Raw genomic sequence first — 26,819 nt, 5'->3', positions numbered from 1 at the left:
TGGTGCATTCCAGCTGTCTTCCCATGGATGCAAATTAGCCAAGTACTGAACAATATTCAATTTCCAATACATACATCATTTAACAATCATAAAATGGACCTATTTTCAATTCCTGGGATATAAAATTAACTCGAAGTTGTTCAACTTAGTGCAAATGATCCAATTATTGAAGGTTATAGCACAAGGCTCTATTTCTGCAACTATAATGCTAAAAATGATCTATTTCAAACACCATGATACAAAATAAAATTAAATTGAGCCCACTGTACTATTAAACTGTTTATCTTTGAAAATCTGCTGTACAACTGTTCCCAAATTGCTAAGCAGCCAAATTATGAACTCAAATTTAACTCTGTACAGGAAGAATAGCATTTAATTTGGGAAGCTGCTCCCAGGTTCCAGTTAGTTTTGAATGCCAATTCCTAGATTGGAACAAAATCATCACCATTAATCTGATTCATTTGCCACACAGATGGAATGACAGAACTATCAAGAGTAACTGGCCTTTCTCATTCCAAAATTAACTTGAACAATCTAAATAAGCAGTAAATCTATTGTATATAATACAAATGGGAAAAAAGACATTGCTATCACCAAATTACAAAGTAGCTATAAACACTGATTATCTTAGTAGAATTAAAACAATTTTTCCACTTCATTCATTTAAAATGATGAAACATACCTTCAACTAGAGTGCTGACAGCCATGAGGGCATCTTCCTGCACACCTCCGGAGCCAGCAGTGCTCTGGAACATCCTGAGCAGTGATGCCATCACCACATCTGAAATCTGCAGTGCATCCTGGTGCTGGACCTTCCGCAGTACATTCTAAGGACCAAACAGAAAAATAAAGTTTATTTAAAAAAGTAAATATATTAATTCATTTTGAAAACAAAAACAAAGCCTTCAGATTCATTCATAATCACCATCATCTTTCTGCGTGGTGCATGAACTTGTCATCACCAGGCAATCTGTTCCAAGTATAAGAAAGCAACACATTGCACACAAATCCAAGTTAATTCAAAACAACTTGTAATTCAGAAAATGCTGGAAAAACGCAGGTCTGGCAGCATCTGTGGAGAAATAAAAATGGTTAATGTTGAGTCCATATGATTCTTCTTCAGAGTCATACAAACTTGAAACATTAGCTCCGTTTCTCTCTCCACAGGTGCTGCCAGGCCTGCTGAGTTTTTCCAGCATTTTCTGTTTTTATTTCAGATTTCCAGCATCTGCAGTATTTTGCTTCTATTTTGCCTTGCAATTCACTTGGACACTGATAATATTCTACCTAAAACTTCTAGTTTTTAAATGCACTTCACCTGCTCAAATAAGCTAATTTAAAATGTACGGTTAAGGGCCACTCTGCAGAGGCCAAGATAATATTTTGATGAAAAACATGTTATCTAATAACAGTTAACAGGGGGCCTTGCAAAGTCCAGTACAAAATCAAACCCAACCAATATCACCAGAACAAAGATAATATGGGAGCAAAAAAAACTAGTTACCTGTAAGGTAGCACACAGCAGAGATTGAAGATCATTGTATTGAATTCTGTCCGAGGTACTTTGAATATGAGACTGAATGGAACAAAAAACAAGATTAGTGAGGACTGCTTTATTAAAATATCTCCTAGCATACAAAAAGGTACATAGCCTATTGCATAGCTCATTGTCATTGTGGTCACCTGGAACTCGTTTTAATCCCCTTTAAAGAATTTTTCATATCCCCAAATTGATCTAGGATATTTTTCTGTTTATATTTACCTCTCCCAGATTAGGTAGCTACTGATAACTGAGTGGATCACAATGCTCAGTTGCATCATGACAATAAGGACCAGATGGTCTTTTCCTGTCCATCACTTTTGTGTGTTATCTTAATGCTGCCCATTTGCCATAGAGGAAGTACAGAAAATAATTCTCAGATGAAGGGAGATACTACTGACCAGATTACTAAGCATATAGGCTAAATAATACTGAATCCCATTATATTTTGCACTTAATTGCTTCTCCTTCAAGTCTCTCTGCATACTTTCTATCTACATCAATCCATGGCAGCAGTATCAGGATGTAGATTCCTACAACAATTCAATTAATTATGTTGCTCAAATGCAAGTATTTTGAGGCACTTCTGTCAAAACAAACCTGAAAGAATTATAGCAAATTTAGACAGATTAGACAACTAAAAGCTTATGACTTTGGTCAGTTATCCTATTGGCATTTTGACTGCAGTCATTAAATTGTGGAAAATACTTGCTGTCCACAGTACTCATTTTGAGAGAACTGAAACTGGACGCAAGTATGACTGTTCAACCTCGATAGGAAAAATCGACAAAAGCTTCAAACTACTTTCACACCAAACTCTAATTGCAATACTTGTAATATTTCCAGAATAATATTTTTAAGCCAAAATGTCCATTTAAAATAAAAGAACCAGAGAAAAATATTACAGACTAGGTTTCTGTTACATTGCATGCAAAATCCACATACCTCCATTTGTAATACTTGCTGTAGCCTTTCCATGATAACCAGAGTTGTTTTCTGCACTGCTGGGTAACAATCTTTGGCACTGTTCTTGACTATCTCCATCAGTGCCTCATATGCAGCACTCCTCAAGTTATTCTGGTGCCCATCAGGCCTAAAGAAAAACATTTTACTTAGTAATCAAGTTATCAAATCTACATTTTCAGAACCTTTAGATACAGCAACAATTAACATCTCACAATTCAACATCCAAAACGACTGCCAGAATAACCTAGTTGTACAATAAGTTCTGCCAATAAACACACAAATGAAAATTGTAACTTCAGTGTCAAACCAAGCCACTGCCAGGTACTAACCTTAAGCAGCCATATTACATTAAGAATGAGATGCAAACATTTGTGGCAAATGTGCAGATGCATTTTATGCTGTAGTAATTAAATCTAAGTGTGAGTGCTAAAAATCAGCCACAAGCAGCAAACTACAAATATGACTTAGCAGACTGCCTAGATGGGCAAGAACAAATTTACATTAAAGTAGGTCACAAAGTACTTCTCCTACCGGTCAGTAGTTTCTAATAGCTTCTGAACTATCAATTCAAATGATGACGACAGACAATATGTTGCAGGTTCTTCCTGATCATCTGCCACATCTGCAGCTTCATAAGCAGCTTCTGCTAAACTGGAGAATGCCTGTGAAAATGGTCAGACTACACTTAGAGACTTTTAAAGATTAATTAACACTAAAGGTCTAATTGCAACAATTGTCAGGTTTTGGTTAATTTTGCTAAGAGAAACAGAAGCAGAGAGAAGAGCAAAAGATCAATAGAATGATGAATTACAGGCACAGATAGAGATGCTCACAAAGTACTTAATGCTGCAGTTCAGTCATTCATGTTCCTCATCTGGCCACCAAATCCTATCTTCACACTACCCTCCCACCTCTCTCCCCAAGTACTGGTCCCCTACTTGGTTATTTTATGGGCATTAGCTGTTCTCTGATATCTTGCCCAAGTGACCATGCCCTATTGATAACCCAGGACTGAAGTTCTGGTACTCTATGTTAACAGAGTACCAGAACAGAACCAGTTCTGGCATCAACCTTTCCCACCCCCCTCAGGTATTTTTCTAGAAGAAACCTGGACTACAAACAGTGAAAACACAATGAGGTTTCAGGACTCGGAACAAATATGGAACCCCAGAACCCTCTTGACATATATGAAATAGTTTCATACGTGAATGAGTTTCATACCAAGTGGTGCATCACTGGGCTGTCTTATAGCAGGTTTAGACTCAATTTTCTGGCAGGAAACTAGGTTACAAAGATACTTTTTTTGAAATCAAACATACATGCAAGAACCAAGCCATATTTTTCCTTCTCAAATGTCTACTAAGAGTTTTGGGTCATAAAATGCCAAATATCTGCAAATTGTTTTAATAATCCTCAATAGTTAACATTTAAATTTACAATTAAATGTGACAGCTACACAGCTCCCAGCTGCAAATGCTCCACATTAGCAAAATAACTTTTAGATTAAACCTTACATAAAACCTATATTTAGGTATCACTTCCTAAATTCCCTAATGTCCAGTCTTTGTAAATCTTCAAATAGTTTATTTTTATACCATTAACTTATTTATGAACTCAAAATGGACACTAGATTTATTTGCCTTCTAACGCTGAAGTGAAAGGTAGCTTTATATTCACATTTTGTACAACATTTGCTATGTCTCTCTGTACAGTCAACAGCAAAGGCACCAAGCAAATGGCTGGAGGTCACCATCAAAGCTTTATTCAAGACTCTGTCAACAATTTTGTCAACCCATCACTTGCTTGTGGCTTATGAAAATTCCAAATCCTATCAGTATTGATTAGGATCATGCAGAGGTTAATTTCCATGTAGTTCTCTGCCCAAGTGACTTACCCAGCAAACATTAGAAGCTACTCGAGGTTCAGCTCCCAGACCTTCAATGAGACATTGCAGTAGAGGGGTCAAGTACATGTCATTGATGGCAGCCTCAGGAAGCAACTCACAAATTCGACCCACTGTCCAGGCTGTAGTATCCCGAACCACAACACTAGGATCTTTCATTAGCTCTATCAGTGTGGGCATTGCCTGCAATTAGAAATGAATTTACAAACAGTGACAACTATCAATAATATTTACATGGCTAAAATAGCCATAAATATTTACACCACAACATTAATCTTACAGACTGAAATTACTGGAGTCTTGAAGTAATTTATCACTGTTGTGAACATGAGACTATTGTGTCACTTTTGGAGATATTCTTGAAAGTTTGTGTGAAGAATACCTACAGATTCAAAACCACATTTTACCACCACACTGGAAAGTCAGTATTGTCTCAAGGATGACTCCTCCCCATCACCAAAACTTAAATCTGAGCAATTCACTTGGCGAAGCAGGTCCTCACTAACATCAGCAATCCATGCTGCAAGGAAAATTCCATATCACCCACCTGAAGCCACACCCACTGACCAAAGACGAGAAAAACTGGCAGCCAAGCAATAAAATCGAAGCAAGCTTAGAACAGAAACTGATTAATCAAAAAAACTCTTTTTTTCCCTTCAAATCAACATTACCGTTTTATCAAGGCAGCTTCCAGGCATCCAACCTCAGCATTACGAAATCACAGGCCATCAAACTACATCCCACCACTAAGGTGCTCATGCTCCAGCAAAATGCCCATGTTAGCTATCTGATAAAGCATAACTAAATTTACTTAGTCACTGCTCAATCTGTTAAACCCTTCAACACATTACCCCTATACACAAACATTCAGCCAAAGGTGCTAAGAGCAGAATGACTTGAGCGTAATTTAGAACAATCAGGAGTATTTGCATACGGACAAGGAGGAGTAGACCATTCAGCCCAATCAAGCTTGCTCTGCCATTTAATAACATAGCTGATCTGATAGTAACCTCAAATCTGCATCTCGCCTACCCCCGATAACCCATCACCCTTTGCTTATAAGAATCTATCCACCTGTCTTAAAAACATTCAAAGACTGCTTCTACTGCCTTTTCAGGAAGTGTTCCAAAGACTCATGACCCTCAGAAAAAAAATTTCCATTCATCTCCGTTTTAAATGGGCGACCCCTTATTTTTAAAGTGACCCCTAGTTCTAAATTCTTCCACAAGAGGAAATATCCTCTCCACATCCACCCTGCCAATTCCCCTCAGGATCTTGTTTTAATCAAGTTGCCTCTTACTCTTCTAAACTCTAGTGTATACAAGCTTAGACTGCCCAACCTTTCCTCATAAGACAACCCGCCCATTCCAGGTATTAGTCTGGTAAACCTTCTCTGAACTGCTTCCAATGCATTTACATCCTTCCTTAAAAATAAGGTGACCAATACTGTACACAGTACTCCAGGTGTGGTCTCACTAGTGCTCTGTATAACTGAGGCATAACCTCTCTACTTTTGCATTCAATTCCTCTCAATAAATGATAACATTCTATTAGCTTTCCTAATTACTTGCTGTACCTGCATACTATCCTTTTGTGATTCATGCACTAAGACACACAGAGCCCTCTGAATATCAGGGCTCTGCAATCTCTCACCATTTAGTTAATATGCTTCTTTTATTCTTCCTGCCAAAATGGACAATTTCACATTTTCCTACATTATACTCCATTTGCTAGATGTTTGCCCACTCACTTAACCTATCTATATCTTTCTGAAGCCTCCTTGTGTCCTCTTCACAAATTACTCTCCTACTTTGTGTCATCAGCAGGTTTGGCAACCATCCCATCCATCCAAGTCATTTATATAAATTGTAAACAGTTGACGTCCCAGCACTGATCCCTGTGACACACCATTCATTACACCTTGCCAACCTGAAAAAGACCCATTTATGTCTACTGTTAGGCAGCCAATCTTCTCTCCATGCCAACATGTTACTCCCATATCATGAGCTTTTATCTTCCACAAATACCTTTGATATGGCACTTTATAAAGTGCCTTCTGGAAATCTAAGTACAGTACATCCACCGGTTCCCCTTTATTCAAAAAACTCCAATAAGCTGGTTAAACATGACTTCCCTTGCACAAAACCATGCTGACTCTTCCTAATTACTTTGAATTTATCCAAGTGCCTTGCTATAGCTTCTTTAATAATAGCTTCTAACATTTTCCTTATGACAGATGTTAAGTTAATTGGCATCTAGTTTCCCACTTTGTCTTCCTCCCTTTTTGAATAATGGAGTTACATTTGCTATCTTCCAATCTAATGGGACCTTCCCATAATCTAGGGAGTTTTGGAAAATTAAAACCAATGTACCAATATCTCACGAGCCACTTCTTTTAAGATCCTAGGATGAAGTCAGTCAGGACCCAGGCACTTGGTCAGCCTTCAGCTCCAACAATTTACTCAGTATCACTTCTCTGATGATTGTTATCTTCCCAGAGTTCCTCCCTCCCTTCCATTTCCTGATTTATAGCTGCTTCTGGGATGTTATTTGTATCCTCTATAATGAAGACTGATGCAAATAACCTGCTCAATTCACCTGCCATTTCCTTGTCAATTCTCCAGGCTCTCTTTCTATAGGACCAACGCTCACTTTGTTAACTTTACAGAAACTCTTCCTATCTTTTATATATCTGGTTAGCTTTCTCTCGTACTCTAATTTTTTCTTCCTTAGTGATCTTTTAGTCATCCTTTGTTGATCCTTATATTCTGTTCAATCTTCTGGCCTTACACCCATCTTTGTACAATTATATACCTCTTCTTTAAGTCTAATGCTATCTAACCTTTTTAGTTAACCACAGATGCTGTGTCCGTCCCACAGACATTCTTACACGTTGGAATTTATCTATTCTGTATATTCTGAAATATCCCCTTAAATGTTTGCCACTGCATCTCTATCAACCTATCCCTTAACCTAATTTGCCAATTCACTTTAGCCAGCTCTGCTTTCATGCCCTCATAATTGCCCCTATTTAAGTCTCGGACCCACTTCTCGCTCTCTCAAACTGAATGCAAAATTCAAGCATATTATGGTCACAGCTACCTAGTGGCACCTTCACTATAAAGCCATGAATTAATCCCATCCCGTTGCACAATATCAGGTCTAGTATAGCCTGCTCTCTGGTTGGCTCCAGAACATGCTGTTCTAAGAAACTATCCCAGAAACATTCAATGAACTCATCTAGGCTACCTTTGCCCATCTGACTTTTCCAGTCTGTACGTAGATTAAAATCTCCCATGGTTATCACTGTGCCTTCTGACAAGCATTATTTCTTCATGCTCCACCCTACCATTTGGTTACTATTAGGGGGCCTGTACACGACTCCCACAAGTGGCTTCTTGCTGTTACCATTTCTCATCTCTACCCGAGCCACACCCACACCCTGGCAGAGTCTACACTCAAGATCAAAGCATCATTTATTATCTATAAACCACTACTATCTGATAACTTAGAGGTGAGCATTTGGGACACACCGTCTCCCAGTTTCAGCAGCAATAACTGAAGATGTAAATTGCAGTAAGGATATATTTTTACCTGTATCACTAGTGGTTTTAGTTGACTGGGTTCTGGTCCTTCTAGAATAGAGCCAAACGCCATCACTGCTGCATCTCTGTACCTCCAGTCCGGATTTTTGATATGCTCCTTGATAAATGGAAGTATGTGTGGAACGATGTCATCCTCACAGCAAGTTGCCAGCAGCATGAGACAAACACCAGCAGCTTTGCATGGATTCCAGTCGTCATCGTCATCGTTTTCATCCTAATAGTGAAAGGATGAATGATTTAAAATAAAAATACTGCATTCCAGCAATTAATTGTCAAGAACCAACTGACCATATACAAATCAGCATTTATACTACCTCAGTGTTTTTGCTCAATGGACATAATGGGCACAAAAATGGAAAAAATACTACCTAGCTCAATTATGGCTTTAACTTCCTGATTAAGCTGACACAAATCTGAAAATAGGAAACTAGTGGGCTTGAAATAGAAACCATTATAGTTACATGCGCCTCAAGCTGAGGCTTAAAATCTTTAAAAGGGATGTGGGGGGAGGAGATACAAGAACTTGGAAATATGTTTATAAAATGCCTGTTCAGAGATAATGAAGTAGCTGCTTTTACACGCACTGTAGTCTACATCACACCTGCATATTTTTCTTTTATTCATTCATGGGAGTGTGCATTGATGGCTAGGCCAGCATTTACTGCCCATCTCTAATTCCCCTTGAGAAGTTGGCAGTGAGCTGCCTTCTTGAACCGCTGCAGTCCATCTGGTGTAGGTACACCCACAGTACTGTTAGGGAGTTCCAGAATTTTGATCCAGCGACAGTGAAGAAACAGCGATATATTTCCAAGTCAAGATGGTGAGTGGCTTGGAGGGGAACTTCCAGGTGGCGGTGTTCCCATGTGTCTGCTGCCCTTGTACTTCTAGAGGGTAGTGGTCATGGGTTTGGAAGATGCCGTCTAAGGAGGCTCGCTGAGTTCTGCAGTGCATCTTGTAGATGGTACACACTACTGCCACTTTGCATCAGTGGTGAGGGGAGTGAATGCTTGTGGATGGGGTACCAATCATGCAGGCTGCTTTGTCCTAGATGGTGTCAAGTTTCCGAATGTTGTTGGAGTTGCACTCACCCAGGCAAGTGGAGAGTATTCCATCACACTCCTGACTGGTGCCATGTAGATGGTGGACAGGATTTGGGGAGTCAGATGGTGAGTTACTCACCGCAGGATTCCTAGCTTCTGACCTGCTCTTGTAGCCACAGTATCTATATGGTTAGTCCAGTTCAGCTGCTGGTCAATGGTATCCCCCAGGATGTTGATAGCGGGGGATTCAGTGATGATAATGCCATTGAATGTCAAGGGGCAATGGCTAGATTCTCTCTTGTTGGAGACGGTCAATGCCTGGCACTTGAGTGGCGCGAATGTTACTTGCCACTTGTCAGCTCAAGCCTGGATACTGTCCAGGTTTGCTACATTTGGACACGGACTGCTTCAATTATGAACAATTATTTTGAGTTCTGAAGCAGTAATCATCTAGAATATATTAGAAAATATAAAAGATTCTACATTAAAATTTATCACCTAACATGTTGTAAACTCCCAGAATAGAGTAACACAATCCTCCCTGCCTGCCTCAGATATTACCTGTTAAAAAAAAATCCATGCCTTAGCTTGTTTAATGATTTATGTAAAAGAACTTCCAGTTGCTTTTGCTTTACAAAAACGATTATTCCCTGTACCTTCTTATGAGTGACATGCATGGGGAAGGAAGTATCATATAAATAGCAAGTCCTGGACAGGTCTGACTGGTTAATTTTGCTGGTGGTCCTAAGGAAAGGTGCAGGTACATATTGAGAACTATCATCTGCCTGCATTAATCTCATCACCCAATGTGGATGGGTCTTGGAACTTGCAAGAACTGAAAGATCAGGTATCCTGCCTTGTATCAGGGCCTTGGACAAACGGCATTGTATTTGACATGGCTCTGACAATTAATTATTTTTTTAAAGTAATTTTGTTTCTTAAAAACATATGTTTAATGTCAGATTTCTTACAGACCTAAAATGGTTCAATGTAGCAGAAAGAATAAAAGGAGAACCAAAATGCTCAATAGCTATTTGGGGTGATTTGATTGGTTCAGCTTCTTTTATCAATATTTTCCTTCAAAGATGCTTAATAGTTCTTCATTGGCAGGACCATTCTCCCTCGCCCTAGACCCACAAAGGCCTCACCAAAGTTCCGATTTGCTATTCTTTCATAAATGAGATTTATGCCTGTCTGCTCAGACATAACTACCCACAAAGTATAGATCCAGATATATCCTGAGTTTCTTCATGATAAGCTAAATAATACTCTCGAGGACGAGTTATATTGTGGAATGCACAATGTATTGTCTGCTACTAAGGTTTTAAGGCTTCAGGTTAGAAGCACCCAATAAATGACTGCCCCTTTTTATAAAAAAATCATTGAACAACTGCAACAAACATACTAAAAAGTAAACTGCATCAAGATAGGGCAGACAGCTTTGTGGTACAGGACTAATCAACTCCAAAGCAATGATGCTCTGGAGAACATGCCGAGTGACAGAACTGGAAGGTCTCAAAGGCAAGTGTTCAACAATGCTACCGACTTTGAAATAAGAAAGACTCGCATTTATAAAGCACCTTAGGATATCCCAAAACACTTCAAAGGAAATGATGTGCAATTAAAATCAGAGGCATGGAAACAAATAAGCAAGCTTCATTGTAACAGCAAGCATGACAGGAAGTAATTGCTATATACAAGACTTGCAATATATGATACAGTATGAAAGCCCTCATCCAACATTCATGTAACTAGCATTAAAATATAGCTTTAAATGAAGCAGCATATATTCTGCATTATATGACTATGAAAACTGCACAGCATCCCACCTACCATGAACACACTACAACCTGTATGAAATATACAAAATTATTCTAAGTCATCTGCCTAGAACCTGCTTGTTTTACACTTGTAGATGCAAACACTTTTAACTAAAAAAGAAAAGAGAGCATTTTCAAAGGGACTAAATTTGCTAGCATTACAAAATAGCTTTTAGCTGGCTTTAAAAACAGCCTCACTGCTAAATGACCAAAGGGTCTTCTGAGAGTTGATCTTAATATACAGTGATCACAGCTCTTGGCCTTAAAAGGGACATACTGAAGCTACACTTCAGAAGCAGAAAAAGGTGCTGTGTTATGCACCATGCAATAATCCACAGCTCCATTAGTACTGTTTAATGTGATCATAAAAAAGCAATTCCAAGAACGTCACAAATAACAACTAAATGTTACAGGAAGGGCTTAACTGCAAAACATCTTGCTGTTCATCATTTCATCAAATTCCAACAGTAAAAACATGAATCAAAAGGTATCAAAGTTGCTGCCTTACCTGTTTAGTCAGTGTTTGGGTAAGAATGGGTACCAAGTACTGCAGTGCCCCCTTGGCATAGAATTTACTTGTGTGTTCAGGAGGTCTTCCCTGTTCTGCTGCCTGTATGAAGATCAAGTATAATTAACAAACTCCTTATTTAAAAACAGAAAATACGAAGATATACAAATTTAGTGCAATACTGAACCAAACTAGCTTCTAATTCTCTTCAAAAGCTTGGCAAATGAAGTCTCAACTTTGTTCCAATATATCCATCAACTGAACAGTTTCAGCGTGGTGCATGGTATTTCATCATAGACTAACTGCCAGCTTTGTGTCATATACTGAATGCCATCTGTAAAACATGATTCTCATTGACTTGTGACAATTAAATATCTGAACCACAACCAACTATTTTTTTTTACCTTAAAGCAAAACAATCTCATCAAACAATTCAGCAAGTTAGTCAACATCGGTGGAGAGAAACAGCATGAATGCTTCAGTTTAAGTGACCTTTCATCAGGATTGACGTTAGTTCTGATGAAAGATCACTTGACCCGAAACATGAACTCTTTCTCTCTACAGATGCTGCCTGACCTGCCGAGATTTTTCAGCAGTTTTGTTCTTATTTCAAATATCCAGCATCCACAGTATTTTGCTTTTGTCAAAACAATTACTTTGAAAAAGAGCTTACTTTTGAGGGGTAATGTGTTTTAATGAGTTTTCTAAAGGAATATTTCTAGCATCGTGATCATTTCATGCCTGTGTCTGCAAAAGTTATTAATCTAGGACTAACACACTTCTTTCCCCATAAAGAGGAAAGAACAAAAGCAAAAACAGGCTGCCAATTAAAAATATAGCCATTAATTTTAACTATAATTTTAAAATATTGTCAAACAGTTTTAAAATTGTACCTCTGAAGCTTCAATAGCAAGATCCATTTCCTCATCACAAACATTGGACCAGAATTCAATTCCTTGTAGGGCCACCTCATCAATATCACTCTTCATAGCTTCAATGGTAATCTTAAGGATTTTCAAAATATAAAGAACTTGTTAAGCATTCACACAGATTAAATACAATTATTTGCCCATGGATTGGTTTCTGGCAACACTAATAGTACACAATATAAAAGCTGGCCTGAACTAAAGTAACATTGAAGTGAGCTATTAAAGTTCACTAATCCATTGCAGAAAGTCACTGATACATGATTATGCAAGTGGCCACTCCATAATGATAAATGCCCTAACAAGGTTATTTGTTTATAAACCCACACCAAAAATTTACAATTTTGTTTTCTAGAATAGGCGGTCAATACTTTGCCCACCTGACTGAATGCAGCAACCTCAAATGAAAACTTGCGCTTTTAAATGATTAATGGTAGTTTAGGTTAAAATTGTGTAGTTCCAATACTTACATTACATCAAGATTTAATCTGCATTTTTTACGCTGCAGCTTTTACACTACTAATAAATCTGGATCAACTCAGAGTAATCTTCCAACAGCATAAATTAAATGTGGTCAGTTTTTTTGGTAGCTATCTAATAATTTATTTGGAAAGTCCATAATTCTCAGCTACATGAACACTATATGTATCAGCTTGCAGGTGTGGCATGGTGCATCATATCAAAATTTAAACTAGCAACAGAATAAGCAATTTACTTTAAACACATTTTCTGGGTAGCTTGTTGAGAAATTAATTCACCACTACATTATGTTTCAGTATTTCTATAACAGTGTGAAATACTGCAGTATGGTGACCTTAGTTTGCAAAAGAAATCACTTAAGTCAATATGCTGCCTTCCATATCCTTAGAATATGCCAAAGCATTTCACAGCCAATTTTGAAGTGTAGGTTCTTTTGTAATGTAGCTGCGGCACTCAATTTTCACACATCAAGATGCCACAAATAGCAATGAGGTGATAGACAAGAAATTATGTTTTTAAGTGGCATTGGCCTGGTCAACTCCAACCCCCCAACACTTTCTCCAGTAGTGCATATCGAGTAGCTAAAGGGAGCCTCAGTTCAACATCTCATCCATGACAGTACTTCCAACAATGTGGCATTTCCAGCACGAAGTGTCAGCCTGAGTTGTGTGCTCTGGACTTTGGAATGGGTCTTGCAACCACAATTTTCTGACTCAAGTGTGAGACTAAAGGACTGAAAGCTGGATTTAACAGTTTAGAATTACAGAAAATGGCTACCCGGGTCAAAATTTTTCGACAAATTCCAGGGATTCTAAACAGACAGGCAGTCAGCTTGGCTGTTTGTGCATGTGGTATGAAGGGGAGCATTCATATTTTGCTACTAAACCTTATTTCCCCTAAACAGGGCAATAAATTAGGTCAAAACATAAATTATACTTACAGCAAAAAGAGCAGGGCCCATATACGTCTCCATATATTGGTAATAAAGGGACATAATTTTCACCAAGTTTTGCAAGGCAGCAACTCGTACCTATTAGGTTAAAACAACAATTCAGTTCAAAATCATTCATTGTATGAATAAAATTATGAAATCCAATGATTTTACAATTTAGGGAATTTAATGTTACGTACCCTTGTATCAGGACACTGGGTTGCTTCACAAACTACTTGCATAATAAAGTGCCTTTCAGACTGCAAAGGAATAAAAACAAATGAATGCAAAGCATCATCAAAATTTCACTTCTTCAGTTTTTGTAATAGATGAATGCATAGCAATACTTCTGTATCCAATCAAGTAGAGCTATTCTGTTATTTCGGGCTCCAAGGGGAAAATGGCATTCTACTTAATTTCCACAAAATCAAACATTGGTGAGTCTGAAGTCCTATTTTGCTCTTGTACTTCTCAAGCTATCAACCTATGACACTGGCATCTACCCAGCTATGTGGAAAATTGCCCAGGTGTACCCTGTACACAAAAAGCAGGACAAATCCAACCTGGCCAATTAATGTCCCATCAGTCTACTCTCGATCATCAGTAAAGTAATGGAAGGGGTCATCAACAGTGCTATCAAGTGGCACTTGCTTAGCAATAACCTGCTCACTGATACCCAGTTGGGATCGCCAGGGCCGTCGGCTCCTGACCTCATTACAGCCTTGGTTCAAACATGGACAAAGACCTGAGCTTCCGAGATGAGGTGACAGTGACTGCCTTTGACATCAAGGCAGCATTTGGCCGAGCATGGCATCAAGGAGCCCTAGCACAGCTGGAGTCAATGGGAATCAGGGGAAAATCCTCCACTGGTTGGAGTCATACCTAGCACAAAGGAAGGTGGTTGTTGGAGGTCAGTCATCTCAGCTCCAGGGCAAAACTGCAGGAGTTCCTCAGGACAGTGTCCTAGGCCCAACCATCTTCAGCTGCTTCATCAATGACCTTCCTTCCATCATAAGGTCAGAAGTGGGGATGTTTGCTAATGATTGCACAATGTTCAGCACCATTCGTGACTCCTCAAATACTGAAGCAGTCCATGTCCAAATGCAGCAAGACCTGGACAATATTCAGGCTTGGACTGACAAGTGGAAAGTAACATTCACGCCACATAAATGTCAGGCAATGACCATCTCCAACAAGAGATAATCCAACCATCGTACCTTGATGTTCAATGCATTACCATCATTGAATCCCCCACTATCAACATCCTTGGGGGTTACCACTGACTAGAAGCTGAACTGGACCAGCCATATAAATACTGTGGCTACAAGAGCAGGTCAGAGACTAGGAATCCTGTGAAGAGTAACTCATCTCCTGACTCCCCAAAGCCTGTCCACCATCTTCAAGGCATAAGTCAGGAGTGTGATGGAATACTCCCCACATGCCTAGATGAGTGCAGCTCCCACAACACTCAAGAAGCTGGACACCGTCCATGACAAAGCAGCTCACTTGATTGGCACCACATCCACAAACATTCACACCCTCCACCACCGACACACAGTAGCAGCAGCGTACCACCTACAAGACGCACTGCAGGAATTCACCAAGGTTTCTTCCAGCACCTTCCAAACTCACGACCACTACCACCTAGAAGGACAAGGGCAGCAGATAGATTGGAACACCACCACCAGGATATTCCCCTCCAAGTAACTCACCATCCTGACTTGGAAATATGTTGCCATTCCTTCACTGTCGCTGGGTCAAAATCCTAGAACTCCCTTCCTAACAGCACCGTGGGTGTACCTACACCACATGGACTGCAGCGGTTCAAGGTGGCAACTCACCACCACCCTCTGAAGGACAACTAGGGATGGGCGATAAAAATGCTGGCCCAGCCAGCGAAGCCCACGTCCCGTGAATGAATAAAAAAACTCCAGACAGTGTAGAATCCCGTGACTTCTAGCCATAGATTGAAACCACTCAATGATCGCTGGTGAAGGGATTCTACAAAATAGGGTTTACTCCTAGGCTAAGATGACATGTCAAAGATATCAAACAACATTTAGGGCATCAGAGAAATTCTGAAAAGCTAAAAGCTTATTTATCCTCCTTAAGCCTTGTCCTAATTTCTCTCACCTTCTTTCCTTCGTTTTGGGCAATACATGGTTTACACTCAGCAGCTCACTTTAGTTTTAGTTGAGAATATTATAAAACCTCAACCATTGTGATTATTTTAAGAAATAAAACAAATCAATACATTACTTCAGTCAGCAGAAAATGCTTACCAAAAACATGGTCATCAAGTCTCAGCCTCATTCATTAGATTTCATCAGGTGAAATTCAGCGTGGTGCATGGTTTCTCATCACAGACTTCAGACCAGATAACTACATACCAAGGCATTTAGAGGCCAAGTAACTAGCTTGCGTAAAAAAAATGACACACCCAGTCACAGATATTGATTGTGGGCTTTTACTGGACTGGCTTGGTTTGATGCCAATTTGTATCCAGATGGAGGCATCTCATCCCTACATCCTCACACAAGTATGGAATACAGCTAAAAGATTTTTAATACAACGTAGCAAAGATGGCTTCCTACCTCTTTGTCAAAGTTAGCTTTGGTGAATTCCAAGGAGTTGAGCAGTGCATTGGTTGCAGCTAACTTCACATTGTTGCTGGGCTCCTCCTTCCGCATCCCTTGAATAATTGCAGTAAGGATTTCATTTGATTTGTCTTGTAGTTGCTCAGGATCCTGAAAAAGCCAAAATGTTGCTCAGCTTTTAAATTTTCTTCTTCATTTTCTGGCCTATGTTACATGTGTAAAGAATGCGTAATGTGCTAATCTGCCAAGTCCCACAGGCACAGTCACTAGAATTAACTTGTTATTTGAATATATTCCAGCACTTTACTGAGTTTTCACAAAGTAAGCCGGTCAGTTAAAACTGCACATTTTATTACAAACCAAGAGGAATTGACTTTCAAGTCTACATTAATGTAATTTAGTGCCATTTTGAAATGCTATAGTTTGAAAGTTATGAAATACACAGCAGTAACTAAATTCAGTTTTCAATCCCACATTGCAGAAGTATGCATAAAGGTGCCACTGCAAAGCATTGGTTACTTTTCTCTGAGCTTCTGATAATTTACAAAAGCTCAGCTGAAATTAACAGTGATTCTATGATGACTCATTTCCACTTCCATGGTGGTTTGCCATTTTAGGTTGCACCTTCAGCTGTTTTCATGATCTGTTAAGGGGGGGGGGCCCATTCGCACATTTAGGAGGCACTCAGCTGCGGGGAATTCAGACGTTCTGACTGGTCCAAAAACTTCTGAAGGAGAATAACTGCCACTTTACATCAGACGGAGGTGAAAATGGGCACCCAAAATGCTAAGCTTCCATTTGAGCAGAATTAACCAAGTGAGTCAAAGGACTGGAGCTTTCTACCAAAGTGCTATTCGCCCCACCCCTTTCCTAACAGATAAATGCATTTCCAATTAGTGCAAGGTTAGTAGCCCTGGACAAACAATAACTCACCATTACAAAGCAAACAAAATACTAGGCAACGTGGAAAGAAAATCAGCTAATCCTGGTCTCAGCTGTAATCATACATGTCAGTGTGGTGCATGATGTCTCATTTTTCCAGCTATGATCATTTTAATATAATTTTACACAAATTTCTAACGTTCAAGGATAGGTTGAAAATCTAAATCAACATTCAAATTAAAATATAAGACCCTATTTATTTTATAGGTTACAGGCTGTGATGGCAAGTGGACCACAGACTAAGCCTGTGGAAGCACCTCAAATTGATAACTGATTGTGCTGAACATCCACCAGCTGCATATGGCTTCAAGCAATGGTGGATGCAACCTATATCATCCAATTACTGCCATTTATGAACCTTTCCGAGCCAGATTGGCAAAATCAAACACGATCTTGCAATAACTTCATACAGTGTTTTTGCTGAGTTTACCCACCCAGCACCAGAGAAATAGTTCATTTTATATTTGCCATTAACTAAACGACATAGATGACTATGTGGGGGGTAGGATTAGTAAGTTTGCGGATGACACAAAGATTGGCCGGGTGGTTAACAGTGAGGTTGAGTGTCTTGGGCTACAAGAAGATATAGACGGGATGGTCAAATGGGCAGATAAGTGGCGGATGGAATTTAACCCTAAAAAGTGAGAGGTGCACTTTGGAAGGAGTAATTTGACAAGGATGGCAAGGCACTAGGAAGTTCTGAGGAACAAAGGGGCCTTGGTGTGTGCCCATAGATTTCTGAAGGCGGAGGGGCATGTTAGTGTGGTGGTGAAAAAGGCATATGGGACACTTGCCTTTATCAATTGATGAATAGATTACAAAAGTAGGGAGGTCATGTTGGAGCTATATAGAACCTTAGTGAAGCCACAGCTGGAGTACTGTGTGCAGTTCTGGTCGCCACATTATAGGGAGGATGTGATTGCACTGGAGGGGGTGCAGAGGAGATTCACCAGGATGTTGCCTGGGATGAAACATTTAAGTTATGAAGAGAGTTTGGATAGACTTGGGTTGTTTTCATGGGAGCAGAGAAGACTGAGGGGCGACCTGATCGAGATGTACAAGATTATGAGGGGCATGGACAGGGTGGACAGGAAGCAGTTGTTCCCCTTAGATGAAGTGACAGTCACGAGGGGGCATAAGTTCAAGGTGAGGGGCAGGAGGTTTAGGGGGGGGATGTGAGGAAAAACTTTTTTACCCAGAGGGTGGTGACGGACTGGAATGCACTTCCTGGGAGGGTGGTGGAGGCGGGTTGCCTCACATCCTTTAAAAAGTACCTGGGTGAGCACTCGGCACGTCATAACATTCAAGGCTACGGGCCAAGTGCTGGTAAATGGGATTAGGTAGGTAGGTCAGGTGTTTCTCACGTGTTGGTGCAGACTTGATGGGCCAAAGGGCCTCTTCTGCACTGTGATATTGTAAATGTTTTTAAAAGTAGTTACTTAAGTGGATGGCATCAGCTCTTTAGTGTGATCTTATATGCACATCAATGCCAACAGGCAGGGAATTAAAACTCAAGTATCCGACATTGGGCGCATTTTCTTTTCAGATCAATATGGGTTACACAACTCAGAAATATTTCCAGTGGCATGCACAATACAAAATGGAAATTGATGCTCAATGGCTGTTGCAAAATAAATGGCAATTGGTAGTACATGACAAAATAAAGCTTAACTACACAAGTACTGTATTTTTGGAGGATAATTTAAAATAAAATACTCACTATATCCTGGCATATATAACCAATAGCTTCCAAAGTAGCCTCTTTCATATGTTCAGTGCTATTGGGGTTCGTAACGTTTGCAACCAGGTGAGGAATGAGTTCCGGCCATTGAACAACAGGGATCTCGGCACACGCAATTCCTGCAACACACTGAGATGCAGAGCTGGGCCTGTAGGTCTCTGTGCCCAGAGTTTGCAAGACCTGTGGGAGTAGTTTGAAAAATTTAAAGCAAGGTTTAGCTCTTCAAAGATAAGCAATAGTATTTGCAACAATTCCATCACAGAAATAAATCATGATCTAAAAGAGAGAGAATAGGGCTGTAGTGCCATAACCCCCATACTTTAATTAGGTTAGAGAAAGGCACCAGTGGGAATTGATTAATTAGTTAAAATTGGACCTAGGTAGTTATTCTAGAGAGATATTTAAAGAAAACTGGAAAGACGCAGAAAAGATAGAAAATACTTATGCCAGTAAAGAAAGCAAAACCACAGACTACGGACACTCTTGTGCCAATACAGCCATGCATTTTACTAAATGGATGATCGATTCCCCAGAGTCCCCAAAACCACCCAAAGCATACACGTTACGTAGGTCACATCTTGCACTTAGGAACTGCACAACATTATCTTGAAGTTAGAATTTGGACATTGTAAACATTGATATATACCTCTTGAACCACTCTTCTACTAATGTAGTTTTACACAGTTCAGTATTCCTACAGCACACAAATCATAAATAAACCAGAATAGCAGAGAATATTTGCTTTGGTTCCTAGGGTTGCACTTGAAACTAAAATTTAAAAATCGCACTACAGATGCTATATGTCAAAAGAGAAAATGGAATCAGAGCAAGTCAGCATCAGTAAGTGCTGAAATTAACATTTCAGACAGAGACCCTATTGAGAAGTGAAGACCTTGTTTTTTTTTAAAAAAACGTAGGAAACACAGAAGGAAACATTATGCATTAAGTTGCAAGCAAATATATCTTTTCCAGTTGTTGGGTATTCATGCATGGCAGGGAGGTGGGCGGGGGGACGGGACGGGGACGTGAGGGGAAATTCAGAGTGGAGAGGAGGAAAACTAGCAGTTGGAAATAGAGAAGTATTAACTGATAAGGAGGATATATCAGAGAATAGTATCAAGATAAATAGAATACTTGTAGAGTTTGGTAGAATTAGAGTTAGCAATACTAAGTCATTAGACGGGGTCAGAATAAAGGGAAAAGTAAAGCCTAAATCAGGTTTAATGTGCTTGTATGTGAATGCATGGAGTGTGGTTAACAACTAGTGAACTACAGGCACAGGTTGACAAATGGAATTATGATATTATTGCTATAACGGAGACCTAGCTCAAAGAGCAGGACTGGACGTTAAATATTCCTGGTTACAAAGTGTTTAGGAGAGACAAGAAAGGAAGAAGGGCAGGGGCTGGTGAGTGAGTGGCAGCACTGATTAAAAATGGCATTACAGTACTGGCAAGAGAGGATGTTCCAGAGGGTAAAGGATGACCTCTCTCTGGCTAGAGGTAGGGAATGAAAAAGGTGCACTAACACGGATTTGTGTAGTATATAGATCACCAACTAGTGGAAGGGATGCAGAGAAACAAATTTGAAAAGAAATTACAGAGAGGTAATTATCCAAATACAGACTGGGATAGGAATAGTGCAAAGGGACAAGAATGGCAAGAGTTCCTGGAAGGTGTTCAAGATAATTTTATGCAGCAGTTATGTTTCTGGTCCAACAAGAGGGCACGCACTCTTGTACCTGGGTCTGGGGAATCAGTTGGCAAAAGTGGATCAAATATCAGTGGGAGAGCATTTAGGGGACAGTGACCATTGTATCATAAGTTTAGGTTGGCCTTGGAAAAGAACAAGGAACAATCCAAAGCAGGGATAATTAATTGGGGGAAAGCCAACTTCAATGGGATAAGGGCTTCACTGGCTAGGCTAGCATTTATTGCCCATCCCTAGCTGCCCTTAAGGTGGTGGCGAACTGCTTTCTTCAACCGCTGCAGTCGATGTGGTGTAGGTACACCCACAGTGCTGTTAGGAAGGGAGTTCCAAGATTTTGACCCAGTGACAGTGAAGGAACAGCGAATATATTTCCAAGTCAGGATAGTAAGTGACTTGGAATGGAACTTCCAGGTGATGGTGTCCAGTATCTGCTGCCTTTTTCCTTCTAGATGGTATTGGTTGTGGGTTTGGAAGATATCGTCTAAGGAGCCTTGGTGAAGTCCTGCAGTGCATCTAGTAAATGGTGCACACTGCTGCTATTGTGCGTCGGTGGTGGAGAGAGTGAATGTTTGTGGATGTGGTGCCAATCTAGCGGGCTGCTTGGTCCTGGACAGTGTCAAGCTTCGCGAGTGTTTTGGGAGCTGCACTCATTCAGGCGAGTGGGGAGTATTCCATCACATTCCTGACTTGTGTCTTGTAGATGGTGGACAGGATTTGGGGATTCAGGTGGTGAGTTATTTGTTGCAGGATTCTTAGCCTCTGACCTGCTCTTGTAGCCACAGTGTTTATATGGCTAGTCTAGTTCAGTTTCTGGTCAATGGTAACCCCCTCCAGGATGTTGATAGTGGGGGATTCAGTGATGGTAATGCCACTGAAGGTAAAGGGGCAATGGTTATACATTCTCTCTTGTTGGAGATGGTCATTGCCTGGCACTTGTGTGGCATGAATGTTAATTACCACTTGTCAGCCCAAGCCTCGATGTTGTTCAGGTCTTGCTGCATTTGGACGTGGACTGCTTCAGTATCTGAGGAGTCGCGAATGGTGCTGAACGTTGTACAATCATCAGCAATCATCCCCAATTCTGCCCTAATGAGGGAAGGAAGGTCATCGATGAAGCAGCTGAAGATGGTTGGGTCTAGGACACTAGCCGGAGGAACTCCCGCAGTGATGTCTTGGGGCTGAGATGACTGACCTCCAACAACGACAACCATCTTCCTTTGTGCTAGGTACGACTCCAACCACTGGAGAAATTTCCCTGATTCCCATTGACTCCAGTTTTGCTAGGTCTCCTTGATGCCACACTCGGTCAAATGCTGCCTTGATGCCAAGGGCAGTCACTCTCACCTCACATTGGGAGTTGAGCTCTTTTGTCCATGTTTGAACCAAGGCCGTAATGAAGTCAGGAGCTGAATGGCCCTGTCGGAACCCAAACTGGGCATCAGTGAGCAGGTTATTGCTAAGTAAGTGCTGCTTGATAGCACTGTTGATAACCCCTTCCATTACTTTACTGATGATCGAGTGTAGACTGATGGGGCAGTAAGTGGCCGGGTCGGGTTTGTCCCGCTTTTTGTGTACAAGACATACCTGGGCAATTTTCTACATAGCCGGGTAAATGCCAGTGTTGTAGCTTAGCTAGGGGCATGGTAAGCTCTGGAGCACAAGTCTTCAGTACTATTGCCAGAATATTGTCAGGCCCCATAGCCTTTGCACTATCCAGTGCCCTCAGCTGTTTCTTGACATCACGTGGAGTGAATCGAATTGGCTGAAGACTGGCATCCATGATTCTGGGGACCTCTGGAGGTGGCCAAGATGGATCATCCACTCGGCACTTCTGACTGAAGACTGCAACAAATGCATTAGCCTTATCCTTTGCACTGATGTGCTGGGCTCTCCCATCATTAAGGATTGGGATATTTGTGAAGCGTCCTCCTCCAGTGAGTTGTTTAATTGTCCATCACCATTATGTTGGCAGGAAAGGTGTTGGGTGGCAATGGGCCACCTTCAAAGAAAAAGCACTGCAGGCAATGTCAAGGTATATTCCCTTGAAGGGGAAAGGTAGGACAAATAAATTCAGAGCGCCCTGGATGACAAGAGAAATAGAGGTGAAGATGAAAAGGAAGAAGTGCGTGTATGACAGGGAAGTGCGCATATGACAGATGTCTCAGGTAGACAATACAATGGAGAGTCAGGCTGTATGTAGAAGGGCCAGAGGGACTGTAATAAGGAAAGCAAAGAGAGAGCATGAAAAGAGACTGACAGCTAACATAAAAGGAAATCCCAAGATCTTCTAGAAGCATATAAATAATAAAAGGGTTGTAAAAGAAAGTAGGGCCGATTAGGGATACAAAATGGGACTTTCATTTGGAGGCAGCAGAAATAGTGGAGGTATTAAAAAAAGAGTACTTTGCGTCTGTCTTCACAAAGGAAGAAAACGGTGCCCAGGCGGAGGTGAGGGGGTAGGTAACTGGTACACTAGAATTTACAATCAAAGAGGTCGTGGTGTCAGAAAGGCTATCTTTACTTAAAATTGATAAGGTGCCAGGATCAGGTGGGATGCATCCAAGGGTACTGAGGGAAGCGAGTGTGGAAATTGTAGAGGCACGAGTGACAATCTTCTAGTCCTCCTTAGACTCTCCAGAGGACTGAAGAATTGCAAATGTTACACCCTTGCTCAAAAAGGGGTACAAGGTTAAAGCCAGCAACTACACCAGTCAGTTTGACTTCAGTGTTAGGTAAACTTTTGGGAAACTATAGTTCAGGACAAAATGAATAGCCACTTAGACAAGTGCAAGATAATTAAGGAAAGCCAACATGAATTCATTAAGGGAAAATCATGTTTAACTAACTTGGGAGTTTTTTTGAGGAGATGACAGAGAGAAGGTTGATAAGGGCAATGCTGTTGATGTGGTGTATATGGATTTTCAAAAGGCATTTGATACAGTGCCACACAAGACTTGAAGCAAAATTCTAGGTCATGGAATAAAAGGCAAAGTAGGCACTTGGATATGAAATTGGCTGAGTGACAGGAAATAGAGTAGCGATAAATGGTTGTTTTTCAGATTGGAGGTTTTTAGTGGAATTCCCCAGGGGTCAGTGTTGGAACCCTTGCTCTTCCTGATGTACATCAATGACCTAGACTGGGGTGTTCAGGGCATGATTTCAAAATTTGCAGGTGATACGAAGATTGAAAAATGTTGTCAACTGTGATGAGGATAGTCTTGAACTTCTAAAGGGCATAGACATGTTGGTGGAGTGGGCAGACAACTACAGATGAAGTTCAATGCAGAGAAGTGCGAGTTGATTCATTTTGGCAGGAAGAATATGGAGACACAGTATAAAGGGAGAAACACAAAAGAAGGTGCAGCAATACGGGGGCCTCAGTTTATATGTACATAAGTCATTGAAGATGGCAGGGCATGTTGAGAGAGCAGTTAATAAAGCATATAGTATCTTAGGCTTTATAATAGGGGCACTGGGTATAAGAGTAAGGAGGTCATGTTGAACCTGTGTAAGACACTAGTTAGGCCTCATGTGGAGTACTGCGTCCAGTTCTGTGGGCCATACTTGAAGGATGTGAAGGCATTGGAGAGTACAGAGGAGATTCACAAGAATGATTCCAGAAATAAAGAACTGCAGCTATCAGGATAGCTTGGGACTGCTTTCCTTGGAGAAAATAAGGCTGAGAGGAGACTTGGAGGTAATCAAGATCCAGAGGGGTATAGACAAGGTAAATAGTGAGAAACTGTTTCCACTCAAGAGAGCACCAAGAACTAGGAAGCACGGATTCAAAATAATTGACAAAAGGAGTAAAAGTGATGTGAGGAAAAACGTTTTTCTTTCAGAGAGCCAGTGCAGACGTGATGGGCTGAATGGCCTCCTTGTGCACTTAAAGATTCTGTGCATTCTATTGCGATTTTTCATTGGTACTGAGCCAGTGCATGCATAAAATAAAACAACGCTTAAGATGGCATTAAACAGACATGTTCTGAAATACAAAAATAACAGATTTGTATAATGGACGTTCCATTGTTGCAATCATGTTTGAAAAGTGCTTATATGGAAAACTCACTGGAAGAATTTATTTATCTTACATTATCAGTATGTTAACACTGCCAGCTCCATAATATATTACACGAACAAATCCAAATGCTCGTGAACTGTATTAATAAAAATCTCAGCCACAACACTGGGTCTTGGAAGTGAAATGAACAAAAAGGGAGTTGAATTAAATTGAAAGATAATTGCAAACATGAATACACATGTTGGACCTCAATTGTGTCCAGATAATTGTATCTGCATTAATACTTTCCTTGAAAAACAGTTTTTGCTTCAAAACACCTTATGCTCTACCAAATCCATGTTATAAAGCAACACTACCTACAAGAATAATACAATGTATGTGCAAACATCCCAAATACCTACTTAGAGCTAGATAATTTAATTATGTCACTCAAGGTAATTAAGTTTTGATATATATATATATTTTATAAATGAACTTCAGTTTGACTTGTCCGACCTCTAATTACCAACAGATTTATTTAAAGTCAGTGCCAGACCAGCATATTTTCCCAGCTGAATTACCAGATCAATGAATTACAGATCAGTCTACTAGGACCTGGAGACCGGCCAAACATTTTAGAAATCAGAATTTTAAAAGAAGTTTCTGAATAAACAAATCTGCGCTAGAAACATTTCTTGAACAATTAGTCATGCATGCAAAACTGCACACTCGTTTGGACAAAGAAGTTAACTATTTCGTCATCCACTGAAAAATTACAGATCTTACCCAATGACAAACTGTTGTTATCCAAAAGAACACTATTCACCCCATGTTAAAAATAACGAAGTCTAAAATGTGAAAGGCTGCGTTCCTTTTCCTCTACCAGTTAGATTTTTACGTTGGCAAGTCCAAAATTGTTTGAAAGACATAAAACCTCATTCTCCCAAGAAATAAACAAAATTCAATATTAAAATTATTATAAAAGGTTACCAGTCTTCACAACTTACAAAGGTTTTTATTTCTCGACGAGCATTGGTGTCAATTGCCAGCCACCTTTGCTGATATTGTGTCTTGACATCAAGGTCCTTGGACGTCAGGGAATTTTTGATTTGTAGACCAGCTGCAATTCGGGCAACTTGACTGTTTCCTGGATTTGCTAGTACTTTTGAGAGTTCCACCAAGAAAGTAGGCTATATTGAATGAGAGAAATGTGGAAAAAAGTTACTTTAGTTGTACAATTCCCATTATTACTGATCATGTATTTTTAGTTTAAATTTTAAAATTAATTTGAGCAAGAGCCCTGGATGTTATAAGATATTCTGTATTGTATAATTGATAAAGTGGAAAACAGAAGTTAAAAAGGATTTACAATATTTTTGCATCAAGTAAAAACCATCAACCAGCTATCCGCAGGATGACTGAGAAACCTTTAGAACCTCAGTGGCTATGGTTAGATGACAATGAATCTCAGCACGAATTCTCAGTGCCAGAAGGCATTAACCGATCCAGATTGAAGCCTCCATTTAACAAAACTCAGATGAAGTCGTGAGCAGAAGCTGTAGCTACTTTTCATTCAGAAAGCCATGCCCAAGTAGTGTTTGGCACCTTGCCATAGGTGGGTACTGATAGAAGGCTGTGCAACAGAGGATCCACGCTAGAAGCATGAAGGGAATAAGTTACAGGAGAAGAAAAAATAGGGACAATCTGTCTTAAAAGTTCACAGGCTATTAAAAAAAAACACCTTCAATGCTACACTAGAGAGTCATCTTAATTTAAGTGCTCAAGTCCTAGAGTGCTGCTTGAATCCACAATCTTCTGATCCAGAGGCAAGAGCACTGACAGCTGATTGAACATTACACTTGTGTCAGAGAAGTACAGCAGCAAATAGCCAAAGGATTTAAAAGGAACTTGTTCCATCCAGAGCATCTTGAGATTCCATATTCAAACATCAGTCATTTGAAAGTGGAAATGCAACAGTAGGTAGTGCCAAACAGACAAGTGAAAAACTGGGAAGTTACTGCAAGAGGTACCAGGGAAGGGCATTAAAGTAAACAAGAATTTATAATGTATTAAATGTGATAAAACATCCCAAGGCACTTCACAGGAATGC

General features: G+C 40.1%; 1 protein-coding gene across 1 annotated transcript in view; it reads right to left on the bottom strand.

Annotated features, from left to right (window-relative positions):
- The window catches only part of kpnb1 (karyopherin (importin) beta 1), a 44,361-nt gene that overhangs the window by 7,309 nt on the left and 10,233 nt on the right, over positions 1-26,819 (bottom strand). The window contains exons 3-15 of the mRNA XM_078529384.1: positions 25,717-25,899; positions 18,979-19,179; positions 16,314-16,466; positions 13,920-13,979; positions 13,729-13,818; positions 12,276-12,386; positions 11,383-11,484; positions 8,004-8,228; positions 4,401-4,592; positions 3,038-3,168; positions 2,486-2,633; positions 1,505-1,576; positions 683-827 (exon numbers count right to left, since the gene is read on the bottom strand). Coding sequence (XP_078385510.1) covers positions 683-827; positions 1,505-1,576; positions 2,486-2,633; positions 3,038-3,168; positions 4,401-4,592; positions 8,004-8,228; positions 11,383-11,484; positions 12,276-12,386; positions 13,729-13,818; positions 13,920-13,979; positions 16,314-16,466; positions 18,979-19,179; positions 25,717-25,899 — 1,813 coding nt within the window. The remainder of the gene's footprint in view (positions 1-682; positions 828-1,504; positions 1,577-2,485; positions 2,634-3,037; positions 3,169-4,400; positions 4,593-8,003; positions 8,229-11,382; positions 11,485-12,275; positions 12,387-13,728; positions 13,819-13,919; positions 13,980-16,313; positions 16,467-18,978; positions 19,180-25,716; positions 25,900-26,819) is intronic.

Source organism: Cetorhinus maximus, chromosome 25, assembly GCF_964194155.1.
Source record: "Cetorhinus maximus chromosome 25, sCetMax3.hap1.1, whole genome shotgun sequence".
In the NCBI taxonomy this organism is placed as follows: domain Eukaryota; kingdom Metazoa; phylum Chordata; class Chondrichthyes; order Lamniformes; family Cetorhinidae; genus Cetorhinus; species Cetorhinus maximus.
This window is presented reverse-complemented; position numbering and strand designations above follow the sequence as displayed.